This window comes from Rhineura floridana, chromosome 16, assembly GCF_030035675.1.
Source record: "Rhineura floridana isolate rRhiFlo1 chromosome 16, rRhiFlo1.hap2, whole genome shotgun sequence".
Classification (NCBI taxonomy): domain Eukaryota; kingdom Metazoa; phylum Chordata; class Lepidosauria; order Squamata; family Rhineuridae; genus Rhineura; species Rhineura floridana.
Window position 1 is genome coordinate 8,773,343 of NC_084495.1, and position 22,561 is coordinate 8,795,903.

General features: G+C 43.1%; 1 protein-coding gene across 2 annotated transcripts in view; it reads right to left on the minus strand.

Moving 5' to 3' along the window:
* The window catches only part of ARHGEF9 (Cdc42 guanine nucleotide exchange factor 9), a 290,941-nt gene that overhangs the window by 96,020 nt on the left and 172,360 nt on the right, over positions 1–22,561 (minus strand). For both annotated transcript variants that reach the window (XM_061598283.1, XM_061598284.1), the window contains exon 5: positions 6,001–6,180. In XM_061598283.1, the coding sequence (XP_061454267.1) occupies positions 6,001–6,180 (180 nt within the window). The remainder of the gene's footprint in view (positions 1–6,000; positions 6,181–22,561) is intronic.

Genomic DNA, 22,561 nt, shown 5'->3' on the forward strand with positions numbered 1-22,561 from the left:
TCACAGAGGTTCTGCACAGTGGACATGAGCTCAGCATCTTTTGTAATGTGTATTCACTAATAGGCAAAAAAACCTTGCAGTTTAACAACGTACCTATAGCAAACAGATATTTCTATCAAACTTTAAAAAGCAGGGAAATTGGGCAGCTATAGTGAGTGCACCAGGTGAGCAGGAGACCTGATCTCGTCTCTGAGATACTGTACTACCCTACAAATTTGTCAAAATGCAAACACCATTTGGCTTGGTCTTTCACAGTCCAATACACTTGCTGTGTAGCTTGCAAGAATTTGGGGACATGTGCCTGTGAGCATATGGGGAAGTGGAAGGAGGGGGTGGCAAGGGGATGGGGATGGCAAGGGAGGGACAAAGGAAGGGGGAGGGAAAGGGCAAGAGGGAGGGGATAGGAAGGAGGAGAAGGGAGAGTGGGTTTGATAATTTGCATACTTTTTGAGTTCAGTGGGATTTATTTCTGTGCAATTATGTTTGAAAATGGAAATGGACTGCCTTCAAGTTGATCCTGACTTATGGCGACCCTATGAATAGGGTTTTCATGGTAAACGGTATTCAGGGGGGGGTTACCATTGCCTTCCTCTGAGGCTGAGAGGCAGTGAGTGGCCCAAGGTCACCCAGTGAGCTTCATGGCTGTGTGGGGATTCGAACACTGGTCACCCAGGTTGTAGTCCAACACTGACCCAGGGGAGGGGCAGGGAGGGGAGGAGGAGGGGGAGAAGATTGGATGCATGAGCAGTGCGCAGAGAGGAAGCCCCTTTCCTTTCCAAAAGGAAAACATTGTGAACAGTATCATTGCTTTTCAGCGTTTCTCCCATCTTTTCATTCTACAGCAGGCACATGTAGCCTCCCACCCAAATTTAAACCAAAGCTGTCCCTGGCCACATCCACACCAGACCTTTATTTCACTTTGGACAGTCATGGCTTCTCCCAAAGAATCCTGGGAAGCGTAGTTAGTGAAGGGTGCTGAGAGTTGCTAGAAGATGCCCTGCTCCCCTCACAGAGCTTCAATCAGAGCGGCTGACTGTTAAACCAGTCTGGTCACTGGAGCTCTGTCAGGGAAATAGGAGTCTCCTCTCAGCACCCTTCACAAACTACACTTCCCAGGATTCTCTGAGGGAAGCCATGAATGTCTCACATGAAATCAAAGTCTGCTGTGGGTGCAGCCCCCTGATTAGCCAAGTGAAGCAGCTGGGAGTCTGGCTTTTAGAACACTGACAGTTGGTTCTTACTGAGCATGCCCAACACTATCATTCAGTTCAATGCAAAAATTATTAAATTATTTAAAAATCAGCCAGGCATTTTTTTAACTTTTAAACCACAGAATATGGTGGTCAGAGTATGGGACAAGGTCAGTAATAGGATTCCAGGTACTCTGTGAACATGGCTGATTTTTAATGAATTTCAACAGATTATGAGAACTCTGACCAGATCACACTGTTTGCTCATCTAGCTCAGTATTGCCTCTTTGAGGAAGAGGTCTTCCAATTGGAGGTGCCGGGGTCGAATGTGGGAGCTTCTATATACAAAGCTGGTGCTCTCCCACCAAAGTGTGGTTCTTCCCTGCAGCCAGATTCCTACCAAGAACTGTGACAATATTTCTTCTCTATGACAAATGACTTCTCTATGACAAATCTGAAAAAGAATTGTAAGTTTGTTTTTTAGATGGAAGAGGTTGCTCAAAAGTGAAGAACATCTGAATGACAGTCCCTTCTGAGAGTCTGTGGGGCAAATGTTTTTGAAATGAGCTGAATTGCATCATCTGGTCTCCTTGCTGTTGTACTCTGAAGAGCGTTTGTCCAGGACAAACCGTTCTTCTCTAAAGGGGACCCTTATGGTTCACATTTAAGCCTTAGGTTTTGCTTTGAATCTGGTTTCCAAAAATATTTTTGTTCTTAGCACTGTTGAGATACGAATTAATTTTATGTGTTCAGTTCTGTGTGGAATTATTTTAACTGCTGTGAATGCAAGTTAAACAATATTTTGTGTGTGTGTGTGTGTGTGTGTGTCTGTGCTATTTGCCAACATCCTACCACACTCTAGTGCAGCCTTCTCCAAGATGTTTTGGACTACAGCTTTAATCATTCCAGAAAGTATGGCCAGTAGTCAAGGATGATTTATTTGTTGTACACCGCCCTGAGAGCTTTCTGCTATAGGGCGGTCTAGAAATGTAATTAAATAAATGAAATAAAATAAATAATGATGGGAGCTGTAGTCCAAAAAAGCCTTGGGGATGGTCGCTCTAGTGTAACCAAGAAACAGAACTGAGGATGAAGTGAAGAATATGAAGAGGACGGGGGAGACTATGCAGAGATCAGATGGCGTGATGCTTAATTCTTTGGGTCACCAGACGCAAGAAACACGTTTGCATCTGATTTTATTCCCCCCTCCCTTTATGTGAATGGCTGCCATTTAATCCTAAAGGGAATATTCAAGTGTTGGAATTGTAAGCAAAACCTATCTCCCCTCCTCCAGTCCATTTGCACAAAATTTGCACTACCGTGTACGTTCAATGTGCCTCTGCAGAGATGCACTGCTCCCCTGGTGGTCTTTGTAATATACAAGCTTTCACTACACACACAGTAGGCATGGGCGAAAATTCCACCCAGTTTGCATTTCAGTCTATCAGATTCACACTTTCCAAAACAACATAAGAACTGAAACACAGCCATCCTTCGAAATTTGCACTTATTTGAATTTTGCAGTGCAGTTTGCCAACTGACCAACGTTTTTGAAAATAGATATATTAGGGGAAAGTGTTCATTAAAAATGAATATACGAGTGAAAATAACAGACAAAAATGCATTGTAAGGAGAAACTGCTTGCAAAGACGTGCACGTTAGTCAAAACTGCATACAAAAATGTGTTTAGTAGGAGAAATTCACACTAAAATGCTGAAGGATTTCAGTGAGATTTTATTTAAAAATATAGCAAATTGCTAGAGAAATGTGGAGAACTGAATTAAGACTGGAAAAATGAGAAACTGAGAGAACTGAAATTGACAGAACTTTCAGTCCTCAACACACACACACACACGTTATCATAAAGACAGGCATTTTGTTAGTGAAATATTATTACCATTAACATCACTGGTTGATATTGTGTACTATGGGGATTATGAGATGGAGATTAGGAAGGCAGGCTAGGGTGGCTGGCGTGACCCCAGGCAGCAGAGACAGAAAAAGCAATGCACCAACAGAAAAGTATGGCATGCACTGCTTACCAAATTGCCTTCCCTTCCCACCCACCAGCACAGAGCCAGCCAAATTGACTGGTAAGTGTAAAGCACAGGATCCAACTCGGATGATTTTGCAAGACAAAAGGATTCTCTGTTTATTGTGCCATACCAATTAGGCTTCAAAAGACATTAAAGCTATCATCTGGCCTATCACAGAAGCATTGTGAAATAGGGAAGGATGGGTGGAATCGAAAAGAACAGGGGTTAACACCTGCCTTTTGACTTCCTCATAAATGCCTGTAAGAGATCCCTATTAAAATGGCAAGGTATGATGGGAATAAGGATGGTTTCCTGCTGCACTTTTGTTCTCTTGAGATTAATAACAGTAACAGCACCATCAAAGATCTCCTGTTGTCCCCAACTATGAAAGACTTTACCGCATTGGAGACAAATTGCAGGGTTGCTTATGAAGCCACGAGAATACAGCACAAATCCATTCAAGGAGGAAGGGAAGAATGCTAGAAATGGAGCTGAGCTGAAATCAGTGGTATCTGGTGCCCAATGGAACTGGTGGAGGCAGGAAGATCAACAGCAAGTGGAGCCAGAGCCGACGGCAGGAGGAGTCTGTCCTCCGCCCTGCTAAGTGCTACAAGGGCAACAGTGAGACTAAGGAGGAGGAAGGCGACCCCTCCATCCCTTGGAGTGGTTGTCAGTAAGAAGGAGGGAGGTGGGGGCTGGCTGAGGACTGAGCTGAGGTGGGTGGGGCACTCTTCCATTCGCCCTAAGGCACAAGCTTTCGCTGAAGACGTTTTTCAGATAAAATATCTGAGATGTTTCTTTTTCTCAGCCCCCCCTCCAGAAAAAGAAGAACACTTTGCAGAATGTCTCTTACCAATTTTTGTGACCACCTCCATTCTCTCTCTCTCCCCCTCCCACCCACCAATGCCCTGTTACGACGCTAGATCAGGAAGGATTGTGGAGGATGCAAAATGGTGGTCAGGCTACTAAACCAGTGGCGGCTGCCACTAGAAGAGGTGGGGTGGGGAGGAGGGAACGGCTCAGGAAAAAAAGAATGAAGCTGTGCTACTGTCTCTGTTAATGGTCAGCTCCTGCCCTGAGAAACTGTTGGGAGAGTTTCTCCTCTCTCTGGAAAAATTCAGTTAAATAAATCCCACCCCCAACCCAATATATCTGCCCAGAAATAGGGTGAAGAATTTCGAGAGACTATTTACTTATTTATTACATTTATGAAACACTTCAGATTCCCTAGGGATTGTACAGGATAAAAAGTGTAAATCATTAACAGTGAAAGTGCAATAAACCTAAGAGCCAACCAGCCTAAAAACTCAAATATAACACCAGCACAATGAAATACCATATACGCTCCTAAAACGGCTCACAAATACATACATCAAAACTGCCAGGATCCTTTGACTTCTCTGCAAGGAGGAGGAGTTTCACATTGCACGGCCCTTTGCAATCGTGGCGGAAGGGCCTTCTTGTGTGTTGGGGTCACTTTGACTGTGTCTGGGCAGGGATGAGGAACCTTGGGGCTGGGGGCAGAATGAGCCCATGGGCCTCTGCTGAGGCCCCTCCCCGTCCTCAGGCCCCTCCCTCCTCCCCAGACCTGCTACACACTATCCTTGGGTGTTTTGGCACTGAACTCCGATCATGCTTCTTGCTGGCTTGGATGTAGAGATGGGAGTGTGCATGTGGAAAGGAACTAGCTTAATATTTACAAAGGTAAAAATGGCATTTGTTGCTTTGCTCAGCCTTGCTTTGGGCCCTACCCACCACTGCCATGTGATCCCCAAAGAGTTGGGCTGAAACGGGTTCCCTATCCCTGGTCTAGAGAGAGGGCCTTCCCAGCACTTGCAGCCTGAAATTCCCTCCTGGTGGAAAGATTCCTCTTGTCCCCTTCTTTGTGACATTTTGGCAGATGTCATTTTTTTTTATAAAGGCCTTTCCTCTAACCAATTAAGGTGGTCGCGAAATTCATCATTAAAAAGAAGACAAAAATGGGCATGTATGTGCATAAAGTTTGCATGTGTGCATGTTCCTGTGTATGCACAGTATCTTTTCACACTCAAACTGAAAGCACAGCTGATGGAGGAGCATGGCTGGCTGTGCGCATGTAAAGATAAAAGTGAAGAGTCAGACATTATCCTAAACATACCATTCAGAACGTAAGAGCCCTGCTGGGCCGGGCCAGTGGCCCATCTAGCTCAGCATCCTGTGCTCACAGTGACCATCCAGATGCTTATGGGAAGCCTGCAAGCAGGACTTGAGTGCAACAGCACTCCCACTCCTGAGGTTTCCAGCACTGGTATTCAGAAGCATAATGCCTCTGACCGTGGAGGCACAGCATGGCCTTTATGCTGAGCATGTCAGGTGTGGGTTTCATTATGCTGTAGACGTTGACGATGGCGATACATGAGTGTTCATTAGGATAGTCTCTTGTGCATCACCCTAAGAAGGGGATGAAAAGGGACAGATATTTGCATAAAAATTACATAGGCTAATTTATATGTACAGAGGCACATATATAATTCTCACGTTTTAGCAATCAATCCCTCTTCCCAGGGAACTCTGGGAATTGTAGCTCTGTGAGGGGCGTAGGGGTCTCCTAACAACTCCCAGCACCCTTAGCAAACTACAGTTCCCAGGATTCTTTGGAGAAGCCATGACTGTTTAAAGTGTTATGAAACCACATTAAATGTGTACTGCAGATGGGGCTTGAATCCAACCATGAGCACGACATAAACATTCAGGAGTATTAGAGGAACAAGGAAGGTAGTGGAAGACTGACTCACCCTTACAAAGCTGGCAGGAAACCATCCTTCTTCATCATCAATCTGTCCCCACCACCAGTCCTTGTTGGAGGCATCCAGGACCTTGATAACGTCTCCTGCTTTAAATGCCAACTCCCGGTTGGCCATGGTGACGTGATCCCATACTGCCTCAGCGCTTACAATAGAACCGCCACTGATCAGCTTGAAAAACAAGATAAGAGACAATCAGCAAACAGTCTTCCCTGGGAAACCCTTAGACCCTTTTTTACCACCCTCTTCATCCACAAAACATCAGCAGTCACTTCCTGACCATGTCATAACAAAGGGTTGGATCGTTCCACACTTTTTCCTTTTTCAAATAAATTCTCTGATAGGAATTTTAGCCGTTCCTCAGAACAATGATTTTCTTTAAATAAATAAATAAATCCATTTTCTAGTTAACGTAAAACCTAAATCTCTAAAATGTACACAAGAGTAAATAGCACAACATTTCGTAACGCAAAACCTAAATCTCTAAAATGTATACAAGAGTAAACAGTATAACATTTCAAAAGCATAGCTTACATTTCAAAACTTTCTACTTTTGGGGAACTCTTTCACATTTGGACTTATATGCCACAAAACCCACTACGCATCATGTCTTAAGGCGCATGTCCAGCTGACACAGCATGCCATGTCAGGTTTCTTGGGACCTCCCTGTCATCTCATGTGGGAGACTTAAACCTCACCAAGGTAGTCACCAGGACTGTAGCTCTTCAGTCTGCAGGTGAGGGCCTACATGGCTCTATGCAAAAATAAACAAATCCCTGCACATAGAGAACTAGCATATCAGGGTTCTAACTAGGGATGGGCGAGAATTTTGATTCTGTCTGCATTTCAAGCCAAATCTTTCAAATTCGCACTTTCAGAAACAATATGCGAACCAAAACACAGCCATCCTTTGAAACTGGCACTTATTTGAATTTTGCAATGCAGTTCAAAAATGCATATGTTAGGGGAAAGTGTGCATAAAAATGAATATATGAGTGAAAATAACATACAAAAACGCATTATATGAAGATAAATTGCTTTCTAAAATATGTACATTAGTCAACACTACAAAAAATGTGGTTATTAGGAGACATTTGCACTAAAATTGTAGAGAATTTTTATGAATGTGTTTTTTTTTTTTAAAAAACCCTCTGATTGCTGCAGAAATATGGAGAATTTAATTACTGATGTTCTCATTGGGGCACTCTTGATGAGCATCATGTCCACTGTCTCAGGATCCCAGTGTTGGCTTGAGCAGAACTTATATTCAGAGGACTCATGCATTGCCTCACTCAGGAGGGAGCCCTCAGCGCCCTGTTCTGATCCATCTTGGACTAAAGATGTAACTTTCCCATCATCCTCAATCTCTGAGGATGACTCCCCTGCAACTTCTCCTGACCCACAGCCATGCAGGCGCATGTAACTCCCCCCTCCATTGTTAAATTGCAATTTAGATTTTCACCACAACAACTTTAGTGGGCTATCACTCTTAACACCTTACTTCCGATTCCTGCTCCTTTGCTTGTTGCAACTGTGAGATTCAATGGATGTTTTTGCAACAAAAAGAAAAACATATGTAATGGAAGGAGAAAACTGGATCTTTATAATCTGGTATCTTTGTTTTCCGGGAAAAATCACAAGGCCAAGGACAAGGACAGATAAAAATTCAGATGTTCGAATGATGCTGATAACTACTTCAGCTCAAGCCTTTTTATCTGCTGGTCGCTTCTCTCCAGATCTTAGCCTAAGCCGCTCAGCTGTTCCTTTTTTACAGAACATGATTCTAGCTCATTTGAAGTTAGGGCCACAGAAGGACAGAACTGTTAAATGATGGCTTCAGCCTGTGTGCTCTCTTGGACAGTGGGTTAATTATGGCCCATTCACATAGGATTCAGAAGGGGGGGGGGAATCTTCAAAATGGCTTGGGTTTCTCACAGACCTTGCAGAATTTGTAAAAATTCAAGTGCACGCCTGGCCCAAGACTTTCAGGTATAACAACACAGAGAAGAACAGATTAACAAAGAGCTGAAGTATGAATTGCGGGGAGGGGGCAGGCTAAGACATAACATAATGCAAAAGATGCATTATGGTGATGTGGGGTGATGATTGCTTACCTTTAAAAAAGTAATAACACTGTTTGATAATACTTTAATGTAGCTGAAGGAGTAATGGGTTTGGACTCTGCTGCTCCTTGGAGCCTCCCTTCTGAGTCAATGGCTTCCTTGAACCCCCAATATGAATGAAAAGTAAAGTTTCACTCAATGCCAAGTGAACAAAAATTTATCGCTAGGGAAAGCTGGAGGATGTCAATCACCACCTTCCGCACACCAATAATATTTTGGCAAAATGTACCTCTCCCCCCATTTTGCCACCAGTAAATAGCATGGAGAATTTTAGAAAGCCCTTATGTACACAACAATCCCCCTCCCCGCACACACACACAGATTCACACATGCACAAGGTCACAGACTCAGCCCACAGCATCTCTGGTTAAAATGAAGATAGCAAAATTGACCCAGAGAGCCACCTGCAGTCACACTTGGCTAGATACCTGACACAGCAAAAGGGACTTTCACAGTGTTAGGGAAAGGTCCTATAGCAGATTGGTCAATGATCTATTTGCAGTCAGAAAGTACCAAGCTCAGTGCCCAGAATCACCTCTTTAAAAGATAACTAAGAGGCATGCACATTATGCTGCCCTCTGGAGGCTGAGGCTCAGGAATGAATACAGGCCACAAACTTTATTGATTACAGCAAGCAGTTGGGGTTGGCATGGCATGAGAGGCAGGATCGACATCCCCTCAAACAATATGCCTGTTCTTTGACAACTGCCTGAGAACACCTACTGAGGAGTTATGCCAGTGTGAAATGGAACCAGTGGAGTTGGCCAGTGTGAAATGGAACCAGTGGAGTTGGCCAGTGTGAAATGGAACCAGTGTGGTGCTATCCAGGCATCTGAGTCTAACTGGCAACCGGAGTTATGCAGCTTCAGATCTGGCCTACCGAGCAAGGCCATACTCTGAAAACCAGCCCCACACCCCTGAAGGGGGTTCCCCCTTATGTTAATTCTCCTGTCCAATACCCTCCACCCCTTACAAAAGGTGCGACAAATTATAAGTGAAGCCTAACAATTCTAGCCTTTCATTGAAAGGCAAACCCACCCACTGCCCCCCATGTGTGGGGGAAGTGCCATTCTGGCTTTGTAAACCAGCGACCGCATAAAGCTTCAGTGGGAGTTCTAACCCGAGGGTGGCTTGGTTGAGGGAAGTCTGGGGGGGGGGATCCAAGAGGCCAGGCTGGCCTTCTATAGGCCAAGGCACTGCCCCTCTGTGAGATCCTGTGGGATCTCATAAAAGCATGGTGCAGGATTCCCTCCTCCCTTGCCAGGGCAGCTGTGCAAACCCCACAACTGGGTCCGTGCCTACAGCTGCACCCAGCACCTTGTTTGTCAAGCAGAGTAGGCAACTACTTGGCTAGATCTGTGGTTCCCTACCTTTTTTCCCCACGGACTACTTGAAAACTACAATGGTCTTGGAAGACCACTTCATGCTTTTTCTGCCTCTTGCCCTGATTTTAATACGCTGGGCTGGATGCTGTATGATTTTTAATTGCATTTTTATTGCTTCTTTGATTCCTTATATTGTATTTTATTGTATTGCAATTTGCACTCCATAGAATCCAAATGGTAATATAATAGCTAAAATAAACAATAAATTACAATAAAAAATCCATTTGTTGTTGTTATGTGCCTTCAAGTTGATTGATAGCATCTGTCATGAACCACCCTGTTCAGGTCTTGTAAGTTCAGGTCTGTGGCTTCCTTTATGGAGTCAATCCATCTCTTGTTGGGCCTTCCTCTTTTTCTACTCCCTTCTGTTTTTCCAAGCATTATTATCTTTTCTAATGAATCATGTCTTCTCATGATGTGGCCAAAGTATGATAACCTCGGTTTCATCATTTTGGCTTCTAGTGATAGTTCTGGTTTAATTTGTTCTAACACCCAATTATTTGTCTTTTTCGCAGTCCATGGTATCAGCAAAGCTCTCCTCCAACAACACATTTCAAATGAGTTGATTTTTCTCTTATCCACTTTTTTCACTGTCCAACTTTCACATCCATACATAGAGATCGGGAATACCATGGTCAGAATGACCCTGACTTTGGTGTTCAGTGATACATCTTTGTATTTGAGGACCTTTTCTAGTTCTCTCATAGCTGCCCTCCCCAGTCCTAGCCTTCTTCTGATTTCTAGACTATTGTCTCCATTTTGGTTAATGACTGTGCCAAGGTATTGATAATCCTTGACCAGTTAGAGGAATTGGAGAGATTTTATGCAGAGGTACACCAAAACAAGATGTGCTGATAATCATAGGGGACTGGAATGCAAAAGTAGGGAACAAAGAAGGACTAGGAATTGTGGGGAAATGGGGCTTAGGAGATAGAAATGAAGCAGGAAAAAGACTTACTGAATTCTGTGAAGCCAATAATTTGTTTCTTGCAAACACATTTTTTGAGCAACCAAAAAGAAGATTGTACACGTGGACATCACCAAATGGTCAATATAGAAATCAAATTGATTATATAATTGGAAACAGAAGATGGAGAAGTTCCATACTTTCTGCGAAAACAAGACCAGGAGCAGACTGCGGTACAGATCATGAACTGGTAATATAAAAAATCAGAGTAAAGATACAGAAGAACAACAAAGCAATCATAATGCCAAAATACAGTTTAAATAACATCCCAGAAGAATATGAAGATCAAATAAGGTTTGAGGTTTTAAACTTAGTTGACAGAGAACCAGAAGAACTATGGACTGAAGTCAGAGACATTATCAGGGAAAAATGCAAAAGGACAATACCTCTAGTTAGAAAGAGAGAAAGACCTCAATGGATGGCTGACAAAACTCTTAAAATGGTTAAAGAGAGAAGGAAAGCAAAAGCAAAAGGAGATAGAAACACAGTCAGTACCCTAAATGCAACAATACAGCAACTACTACGTAGGGACAAAAAGAACGATTAAAATAGTTATTGTACAGAAATAGAAGATGACAATAAAAAGGGTAGAACAAGAGCCCTATTCCAAAAGATTAAAGAAATGAAAAGGAAATTTAAACCAAGAGTAGGGATGTTGAATATTCAACAGGGGAACACACTGACTGACCAAGATGAAATAAAAGGAAGATGGAAGCAATATACTCAATTATTATAGAAGTACTCTATAAAAGAGATGCCGGGATGAAAGATTCATTCATGGAGGAACCGTATGATGAAGAACCAGAAAGTTTAGAATGTGAGGTGAAAGCTGCTCTTAAAATACTTGGAAGAAACAAATCACCAGGAACAGATGGCATACGAATAGAGTTGCTACAAAGCTACTGAGACTGAATCTGTCCAAATTTTGACAAAAATTTGACAACAGATATGGAAAACTAAACAATGGCCCACAGACTGGAAGCATTCAATATACATCCTAATTCCAAAGAAAGGGGACCCCAGGGAATGCAGTAATTATCAAACTATTGCCTTAATATCCCATGCAAGTAAAGTAATGCTCAAGTTTCTACAACAAAGGCTCTTACCATATATGGAGCGAGAAATGCCAGATGTCCAAGCTGGATTTAGAAAGGGAAGATGCACCAGAGATCATATCGCAAACCTAAGTTGGATAATGGAACAGACCAAGGAATTTCAGAATGAAATCACACTGTGCTTTATAAGCAAAGCCTCTGATTGTGTAGATCACACAAAACTATGGAATATAATAATAAAATAATAAAATTTTATTTATCAGACGCCCATCTGTCCGACTGAACAGACACTCTGGGCGACGTACAATGCTTTAAAAGAAATGGGGGTGCCACAGCATCTGATTATCCTGATGCGCGACCTATACTCTGGACAAGAGGCTATTGTAAGGACAGAATATGGAGAAACTGATTGGTTCCTCATCGGAAAAGGTGTGAGACAGGAGTGTATTTTATCACCCTATTTGTTTAATTTATACACAGAACATATAATATGGAAAGCAGGATTGGACCAAGATGAAGGAGGTGTGAAAACTGGAGGGAGAAATATCAATAATTTAAGATATGCAGACGATACCATACTACTAGCAGAAACTAGTAATGATCTGAAACAAATGCTGATGAAAGTTAGAGGAAAGCACAAAAGCAGGACTACAGCTGAACGTCAAGAAGACTAAAGTAATGACAACAGAAGAGTTATGCATTTAATGCAAACTTGCTGTGGATCACCTGAATCCAGCTTATGGACCCCTGGTAGTCCACAGACCACAGTTTGGGAACCCTTGAACTAGATGGACCAATGGTTCTGACTAGGGATGGATGGATTTGTCCGTTTCGGTTTCTCTTTATTTCTCATTATGCCAAACTTAAAGTTCATCTCACCTCATTTTTGCATCAGTCTGCAAATTATGTTTTTCAAAGTCTTCATAAACATTTGTACACATTTTCCATGCACATTCTCCTAATATGCCTGGTTCTGTACACAATTTTGCCTACTATACACATTTTTGCAAGCAGCTTTACTAAACATGACACATTTGTGTATGTTACTTTCACTAATATACTAATTCATTTTGGACACACGTTCCACTATTTTTGTAAGCATTTGGGGCTGGAGAACTCCATCACAAAATTCAGAGACATGCACATTTTGAAAGAAAGCTGCATTTCCATTTGGGCACTGGTTCAGTGGATGCAAATTAGGTAGATTCATGTTACAATATAAACTGAATGAATTTCTCTCCCTAATTTCATCCCTAATTCTGACTCCTTCGTGTCTTCAGGTTAAACTGTTTAAACCAACACTTAAGACATCCTAACCCTGACACGTCTGGAACGTGGCATGCAGTCAGACTGCTTTTCTTTCAGTGCCTGGCTAATCACAAATTACTTGTTATTATGACAAAGGAGGGCTGAAAACAAGAGCTAAATGAAACCTTGTATCACTGAATGAGTAAATCCAAGACCCATCCATTTCTTCTCCCATATAGTCACATGGATTTGAATCACTTTCACCATCCTTTGGGGCCATAGACTGATGTGGCACAGACTTGGAAATCTTTCACTACCTTCTGTCTTAATCACCTGGAAACATAAGAATGGATTCCCCTTCTCTTCTACGTTCTACCTCTAGTATAATTGATTTAGGCATGGGTTGCCAGCATGGTGCTCAGAGGCTCACATGAGCCCACAGAAGCCTTCTCTGACATCTGCAGGATCCTGCCCAGTCTTGAAAGAAGCCTTCTATTTAAGCCCTTCCCTCCCCAGCTGTGACTCCCTCCCTGCCTTCAACAAATTGCCCCTCCTTGCTGCAATTAGGCTTGAAAGAAGCCTTCTATTAGCACCAATGAAAGGATTTCCCCAAGCCTAATTGTTGCTAGACGGTGGGTAGGTGGTGGTGGATGAATGTCCCACCTTCACTCTCCACGAAGATCATCTCTCCCCTGCCAATAAGGCTTGGGGGGGAACCTTCCCCCAAAAAAACTAATTGCTGCTGGGGGGGACTGGAGTGTGCATGAGTGTGGATGCAGTTGTGGTGCATGAGCACCATTGTAGTGCATGTGCGTTACCCACAACAGGTTCTCCATTTTGCAAATGTGCCCACGGGCCCCAAAAAGGTTGGTGAGCCCAGTATTCACACAGTCCCTGAGAACCACTACTGCCAGTGATTTAAGCAGTAAAGGAAATCTTTTGCAGATACTGGTGCTACAAGATCCAAACCCATATTCATCCCTCTTTAGGTACATCCATTTAATCAAGACTTCTTCCCACCAGTGACTAACAACTTCCAGAAGAGTTAGTGGTATATTTGGTCTGCCAGTGAGGGCCAGAGACATAATACTAATGCCACTAACAACAACAACAGCAACCAGACTTCGCATTTGTATGGGGTTTTAAAGTATTCACAGTACTTTGCATGGATTATTTTAGGCTAACAGTGGCTTGCATAAGGGCACCTAATGACTTTGTAGTAAATATGACATTTGAACCAGGAACTTCCTGATCCATGGCTCTCTTAGCCAGTCACTTCTAATGTTGCATCAAGGAAAGCAGAGCTCCACATTCTGCATAAATGCTGTAAACTGAGCAAGTTGCATTTCCCTCTCTTATTTGGTATAATTTATTATTCAGTGTTTGCTATTGAGCAAGGTTTCTTTTCTTATTTGGTATCATTTATTCTGTTATGTTTGTTATTTTGCATAATTTATTCTGATTCTGCTATTCATAAAGGAGGGAATGGTACTGAACACCCCACCCCTCACTAGCTGCTAGAAATCTTATTCAACCTTGCTCATCTTCTGAGATTTTGGCCGCTACTGCTCATAAACTTTTAAGGTTGTCTACTAATCATGGGGGCTAGAAACTTATCTCTTTAAAAAAAGCTACAATTCTCAAGGAGATGAACTCTGGACTTAAGCCTATTGTTCTGCACTCTGTGGAGCTCCTGCAAAATGATAGCATATACTCAACTCTGATTGTATGAGTATAAGGACAATTCAGCCCTAACTGCTACATCCCACTAAACAGAACTGCTAGTATCAAGAGCCACTCAAAACATTATGACTTTATGCAACTGAATTCATAGCTTCTTATGAACAATCAAACTGGCCTCCCCAGTATCAGCAGATGCATTTCTAGGCACACGTTTGGGTTGGAGAACTGCATCAGAAAATTGAGAGAGGTACAAATTTCAAAGGACAGCTGTGGTGCCATCTGAACTCTACATTTAAATCAGTATTATGCCACTTTAAACAGCTGTGGCTTCCTCCAAAGAATCCTGGATGCTGTCAAGGATGCAGAGAGTTGTTAGGAGAACCCTATTTCCCTCACAGATCTACAATTCCCAGATTTCCCTAGGAAAAGAGATTGATTGTTAAAACCACTCTGGAAATTGAAGTTGGGGGGGGGGGGTAGGGTAGGAGTCTCCTAACAATTCTCTGCACCCATAGCAAGAGTGTGTCTTTCCTAGCCCTATCTTGAATTTCTGGGGACTGAACCAGAGAACATTTGCATGCAAAGAGTGTGTTCTACTACTGAGCTATGGCCCTTACCTAAAAGCAACTTGATTCAAGACACTATTTTGAGATTTTAGAGAACCTCCCCCCAATATCTGTGATACTGTAAATCAGTTCCCTGACCTGGTGCCCTCCAGATGTTGTTGGACTACAACCTCTGTCATCCCAAACAATTGCCCATGCTGTCTGGGGCTGATGGGAGTTGGAGTCCAATATCTGGAGGGCACCAGGTTGGAGAGACTGCTATAAATATTCAGAGGTTGGACAAAGTGGAAGAATTCACACACAGCTCCCTACCCCCCTAAAAGCCCCTTAAGATGGACACAATTTATTGTCAAAGCTTACATTATTTTGGCAGTGCTTTCTCATCTACTGTTACTTCTCGATGGTTAAGTTTTAAGATAAAATGGAACCATTTGCTGTAACTGCAGAAAAAAGTCTTCTCGCAATTACCACCCTCAAACTGAAGGGAAAATGCCACAGCTAATGTTGAAAGCGTGAAAAATTCACCAGTGCTGGCCCTACATTTCATGTTATTTCCTTTTACTAATAAATAATTGAAAGGTCTCGGGGGGGGGAGAGCCCATCAAAATAGCAAGTTTGAAGAAGGCTCACTGCTTTGGGTGTTCGGAACCTTTGGGGCAATTGATGAGTTAACAGCAGAAAGAGAGAAAAAGCGATGGCACACCCAGTGGCAGTGATGCCGAGGACTGATTTTCCAAGCATTCCAGTAAATTAATATCCATTGATTTTAAACCCGTTATCTCTTCATTATGTTAGTAGTGATTGTGTGTGTATATGTTTAGATTAGAATGTTTATTGCGGTCACGAGACCCATACAGAAAATGTAGAATACAAGAATAAAATGGTATACAGTGATAAAAATGTTAAAAGAAACCAAGTAAAATATGAGAACAAAATAGAATCTGTAGTAAGAATTTCAGAGCAGAGATTTGGAACGCTTGGATTGGGCTGCATGAACAAATTTAGCTGCTGAGATCATAAGGGACCTATCTGAGCCAGCCAAGAGAGAGAGTAACAGACACTCAGGAGATTTGTTAGAGAACTTTTTAGTGATTGGAAGTATATATTGATAACGTTCTGATGAATACAATGGACAGACGAAGAAAACATGTAGAAGGGTTTCTATACTACCCGCCTCGCAGGGACAAATACGTTGGTCATAGGCTATTACCTGGTATCTTCCTTCCAACAGTGCTGAGGTTAGGCAGTTGAATCTGGCCTTGACAAATGCTTGCCGATATTTGGGAACCGTTAGAAAATCTAAGTATAGGGCGTGATTCAATGGATCGAAGCTCAATTTATGGTGCAGGGATGAACAGACTTTAGATAGATACACGCGCGCACACACACACATGACATTTTGAAAATGGCAAGAAAAATATGCATGTCTAAATATTCATCAGCATGCACCACGGACCTATATACATGGATGCAAACATAAAAGGCATCATCATTTCTCTCACACACACACAAACTGCCAACTACAGCATGGTGACAGGCCTCTGAGAGCTGCTGGGACAGCAGAGGGCAGGAGGGTGGGCAGTCCAGGCGATCTGCAGAGGAACTGTCAGGGCAGGCAAGAGCAGCGTCCCAGCAGCTGTCCTGCTCTGTTGCCGCAGCTGCTGCCCACCTTGTTCTGATGATGCTATCTCAGCCTCAGCAACGTCAGAGGGCAAGGATGACAAAAGCAGAGAAGGGAGACGGTGTCGGGCAGGCTAGCTCCATGGGGAGGAGTGGGTGGGTTTGGAGAGTTCTAAGAGGAGAGTTTACTGAATTACGGAAAACAGTAAGCAAGATAAATAAAGCTTGAAAAAGTGTATTTAAATAAAAAATAAAGCAGCATTTTATAGTAAAAAGGGGGATTAGAATGTAATGAGAGGAAAACATACACAAGCTGCAAAATATGTCAAGAGCCTCTAACTTTTGGATGGGAAGGTCCAGTCATGGAATGCTGAAAAACACCACAGTAGCAGCAAAGCAGTTAGAATGTTGGTTTGGCTAGTTTAAAGATCTCCCTCGAGAGCTCTGGAGCAAGAGCACATACCTGCTAAGGTAAAAGCAGGGTTTTCTCCTCATTCTGTTTTGATCTTATCCTCAACTGGTTGGTAGGGAGGGCTGAATCTGTCAATTTCAGCTTCTCATTTTTTTCAGTCTTCAATGCAGTTCTTCGCCAGTTTGTGAATTTTAGTCTTAAAAGTCTTCACAAAAATTTGGATGAATTTTCGTACACATATATTCTCCTAATATATGCATTCTCCTCCTTTTCATGCACATTTCTCCTAATGCACATGGTCATTTTCTTTAAAACACCAACTGAATGAATTTCTCCCCCTTTCTTACCTGTTGGAAAGCTACTAGAAAATAAAGTCGGCATGTTGACACTCAACAACTGCAGTGCATAGGGATCGAATGCCATTCCAACTATTAACTTCCATCATATTTCTTGTGCTAAGTAATTTCTTCTCCCCAGATGCTCATTTTAAGGCTGTCTGTGGGGAAGGAAGTTCACCATTTATTCTACTAAGTGTACAGAAGGACAAATCGATGCCATCCTTCTTCACCACTTCCTTCACATTTTGCCATTTTTCAAAATGGCAGATAACATCAGCTGCTGTTGGAAGACTTAAAAGTATCTGGCCACTGTATTGATTTAGTCCTGAACTTGCCAGAGTGAGAGAAAACTGGTCATCATGAGAAGAGTTCTCTGCCTGATTTGTCTTGCCTTTTTGTTTATAAAGGCTAATGAATGCTAGCTTCTCTCTAATTATAAAACCAGTCGTTTCCAAATAGTGCTCAAATTAATGTGAGCCCAAGAGTGTCCACCCAGGGAGGGGACTACCTGCAATGCAAATTCACAGGTAAATTGATATTCCTTTCACTACTAGTTAGGGATGGGACAGAAATGCCATTCAATTCACATGTAAAGGCAAACCTACCTGAACTACACTTTCCAAAACAATGCACAAACTGAAACACAGCCATTAAAATTTGCACTTTTCCAAATTTTGCAATGCAGTAATCCAGCCAAGTAACGTGTACAAAAATATACTAGGGTACAATGTGCATGTGAATGCATACATTAGTGAAAGTAACATATAAAAGCACATTGTATTAGAGTAAATTGCTTTGAAAATAATGTATATGAGGAAGAGCTCCACAGAAAAATGTCTACATTAGGAGGAAATTGCACTAAAATGCTGACGAATTTTCATGAGGACTTTTTTCAAAATAATCCACAAACTGATGTGGATGTGTGGGAAACCAAACTTAACACTGGAAAAATGAGAGACTGAGAGAAACCAAAATGGATATATTCACCCATCCCCAACTCTCATTCCCTATTAAAGTCTAGTATGCAAGCGGGCAGGAGTCAATTGCACAGGTGCCATTTCAGATCTGAAGCATTGCTGTGGATAAAGGTGGCAGCATATGATTCAGAGGGTGGTTTTATTTATTTATTTTCACTTGTTTTTGCAGGGAGGCTGGTTGTTGTTGGCCAATAGCTGAAATAGATAAACTGAATTAAACTGATTTTGGTGACGAGCAAAAGAGATTTTCAGTGTCAGGGAAGGAAGGCTCACGGCAAAATTCAAAGATCCACTCGTAGTTACATTTGATATGAAATCACAAAGAAGCAGTGTATTGTAAGAGCATTTATTGTGGCCACGTTATAACTCAACACTGGTTAATAATTCCTATTTTGGTTCATATATTGGTTTGGAAACTGCAGATTTGGTAAGTTCACCTTTCAATGTGAATGGAATTGGATTTCTTTCCCATCTGTAGTGAGAGGTGGTAACTGGCAATCTTATGTGGCCTGTATTGATGTTTTCCAGTTGTAGGAAATAGGGATTCCACACTTGAATTTTACATCTCCCTTTTGAATTCTGTATACATTATGTAAGCGTACATATCTGCACACTCTCCAGCTGGGCCTATCCACCAGGGGCAGGCCCTGTTTTCTGAATTTTGGGAAATCGCTCTCCTTACTTCTGCCTTCTGAAGATGTCTCCCCACTTGTTCTCATAAAATCGTATTTTGAAATAAAGATAAAAATACAGGCAACAACAAAAGATACACATACTTGCTTTCCCCCCCTTTTTTTTTTGGGGGGGGGAGGTGAAGTGCCGGTACTCAAATCTTGATAAAAGTGTCATGACTGCAAGTACAAAATGGTTGCCAAGCGCAGCAAAAAGAGAGGCGCAGGAACACCCTACCAGTGTAAGTACTGTTACAGAGTTTTTGTTTTAAAAAGCCCTGCACATCACAATACAACAAAATTGCTAAAGGAATACACAAACTCACTGATGTGAATGCAGTTCTTAGGGGCAACTACACTAAAATAGCCAGAGGGAAAACTCATTTAAATATGGCATGTATGTGTTGTATATGACAATTTAAACAAAAGGACAAGCTCTTGCTTATCTTTTTCATCAGTGGAGGACAGGCTCTTGCAGGGAAAAAAATGCTGCAAGCAGCAGCTAAAGCAGAACAGTTGGCAATATGTCACAGTCAGTGGGAAGGAAGGAGGCTTCGGCTGTGGAGCTGGGAGTAATTGTGGGGTGTTACAACAGCGGTTGGTCAGGCAGGATGGGGCAGAGCTTGGAAAAGTTACTTTTTAAAACTACAACTCCCATCAGTCCCAGCCAGCATGGCCACAGGGTTGGGCTGATGGGAGTTGTAGTTCAAAAAAAACTTTTCCAAGCTCTGGGATGGGGTGGGGCAGTGCTGCTGACCTGGCTTCCCAATGCTGTGGTCACTGCTGGCTATTAAGAGGGGGAAGTGGGGGCAGTGGGGTGGTCAGCGCGGTGCAGATTTGCTCCAACCACAGCATCCACACCATACCAATTCCCTTGCCACCGCAGGCCCCCAAAACCTGAAGCAGGCACTGAGCCTGGGGGAGGACGATCAGGTTATCAGAATTTGCAAATATCAAACTTCTCAAACACCCCTATTAGAACATAAGAACATAAGAACATAAGAAGAGCCTGCTGGATCAGGCCAGTGGCCCATCTAGTCCAGCATCCTGTTCTCACAGTGGCCAACCAGGTGCCAGTGGCCAACCAGGTTAGAATATTGTTCAGCTGCTATATAAAAATTTATTGGCAACAGGAGGAGGAGGAGGTGGGGGTCAGTTCCATCTGGCCATGGGGGAGGACTGTGTCTTAGTGGGAGAGCATCTGCTTGGCATGTAGAAGCTTCCTGGTTCCATCCCCAACATTGCCAGGAAGGGCTGGGAGCAATCCCCTGCCTGAAACCCTGGAAAGCTGCTGCCAGTCAGTGTAGGCAATACTGAGCTAGATGGTGGTCGGATTCTGTATAAAGCCATTTCCTATGCTCTGTCTCCCTAGTGTTCCTTCATGCCCATTTGCTCTGCCTGCCTCCTCTCTGCTTTGCTGACACCCAATCGTGCAGCAGGCAATTTTAGCCAAAGCCTCATTAGCATGCAATATAAAAATAGAAGCACATTTTTGCATCTCGCCATCACAGCTGATCACCCAGCAGCATGAACACAAAAAAATGAAGTATTTATATGAAAATTAAAGGGAACGCAACAGGGGTTGCTTCTGAAGGCAGGCTGCAAAAAGAAACGGAATATGAGCTACAATCCCAGAGTGTTTTGCAACAGCTCAGCAAACCCTAGATCCTCCCTCCCTGCCTTCAACCATAAAAAAGCATTTTATTATTGTACTTCCTTCTCTTCCTCCCTACAAGAATTAAATAAAAGAATTATTATTTTTAAAGTCTGTTTTATTTTTTCAGCTGAAGAACATGAAGGACTTAGCAAATCTCATTCAATGTTTGTGCGTAGAAACTTGTTTCTATATGATGTGTGAGTAGATCTATAATATAGATATGGATATAGATCTTCATTATCACGTCAATATGACAATTTCCAAGAAAGCTATTACCTGAATGAATGAATGAATGAATGAATATGGGGGAGGGGACCCAGAACACAATAAAAAGCAAAAGGAAAATCAACAGCAAAATCAAGACACTGAATTTGCAGTATTTTTAAAACCTTGGGGGGGGGGAACTCTTCACTGGACACCAAAAAAACACCAAAAAATGTATATATTAAGCACGTCTTCCTGGAGAGACCATTCAGAAGATTTTTTTCTAATCTAACTATGTAATACTTTTCTAGGTCACCACGCTGTGTCATGAGGGGGTACGGCATGGCGTGGCAGCAGGGTGGCAATTGAAATGAGGGCATGAGGGAATCAAGGATGGCTAGCGGGGGGTTGGGTGACCGAGTGAGCAAGGTGGCTGGGTGTAGGGAGAGTGAGGGGAGCGTGGGGTGGGCGAGCAAGACAAGTGGATGGTTGTAAAGCGAGCAGAGAAGAGGCTAAGGGACAATTGGCGACAATGGCAGCAGTCTGGGTGTGACACAGGGAAACGCTATAAGTAGGAAGGCAGCCTAGGCACACTGAGCATAGCTGCATGGTGATGCTGTTTGTTGAGAGGGAAGCGGCAGTGTAGAGCAGTGTGCGGGCAAGTGGTGGGGGCAGTGGGGTAGCACAGGGACAGGTGAGCAGCATTAGCCAGCTCATGGCAGTTGGTGTGTGCCACCGCCTGGAGTCACTGGGGGAAACTGCAAGAGGGGTTAGTGAGGGGAGTGGGGTGCCTGGGGTTTTTTGCAAGTGCCTGGGGGCCACATATAAAAGTGTGTGTTTTTGGAGTCCCTCTGTGTGTGTGTTTGAAGGTGCCTGGAGTGTTTGGGGGTGCAAGTGTGTCTTTGTGTGTTTGGGAGTGCCTGGCGTATTTGGGGGTGGGGGTTCACAAGTGTAGTGAGCAGGGGGCAGAACCCCCCTCTTTTTTAAAGGTATTTTATAAATTGCCTAAATAAATAAATAAGATGGGGCACCTGGATGAAGGCCCCTGAATATGGCCTTTGTTTGTGGGCAAGTTTCTGTGGTCAGTCGAAAGGCAGATCAGGGAATAGGGTGAGAGCCTGTGCTGGATGGGGTTACACTCCCCCTGAAGACACAGGTTCGCAGTTTGGGTGTGCTCCTGGACTCGGCTTTAAATTTGGAGGCTCAGGTCTCTGCGGTGTCCAGGAGTGCTTTCGCACAGCTAAGACTAGTGCGCCAACTGCGCCCATTCCTGGAGACGCCTGATCTGGCTACGGTGATACATGCCTTAGTTACATCCCGTTTAGATTACTGTAACGCGCTCTACGTGGGGCTACCTTTGAAGACTGTTTGGAAACTTCAATTGGTACAGGGAGTTGCAGCCAGAATGCTTACTGGGGATGGCTACAGGGAGCATACAACCCCCGTTACAACAGCTCCACTGGCTGTCAGTTTGTTTCCGGGCACAATTCAAAGTGTTGGCTGTGACCTATAAAGCCCTATACGGCCTAGGTCCAGGCTATCTTGTAGACCGTATCTCCCTATATGAGCCTGCCCGGGCCCTGAGATCTTCGGGAGAGGCCTTTCTCTCAGTCCCAACGCCCTCACAAGCACGATTAGTGGGGACG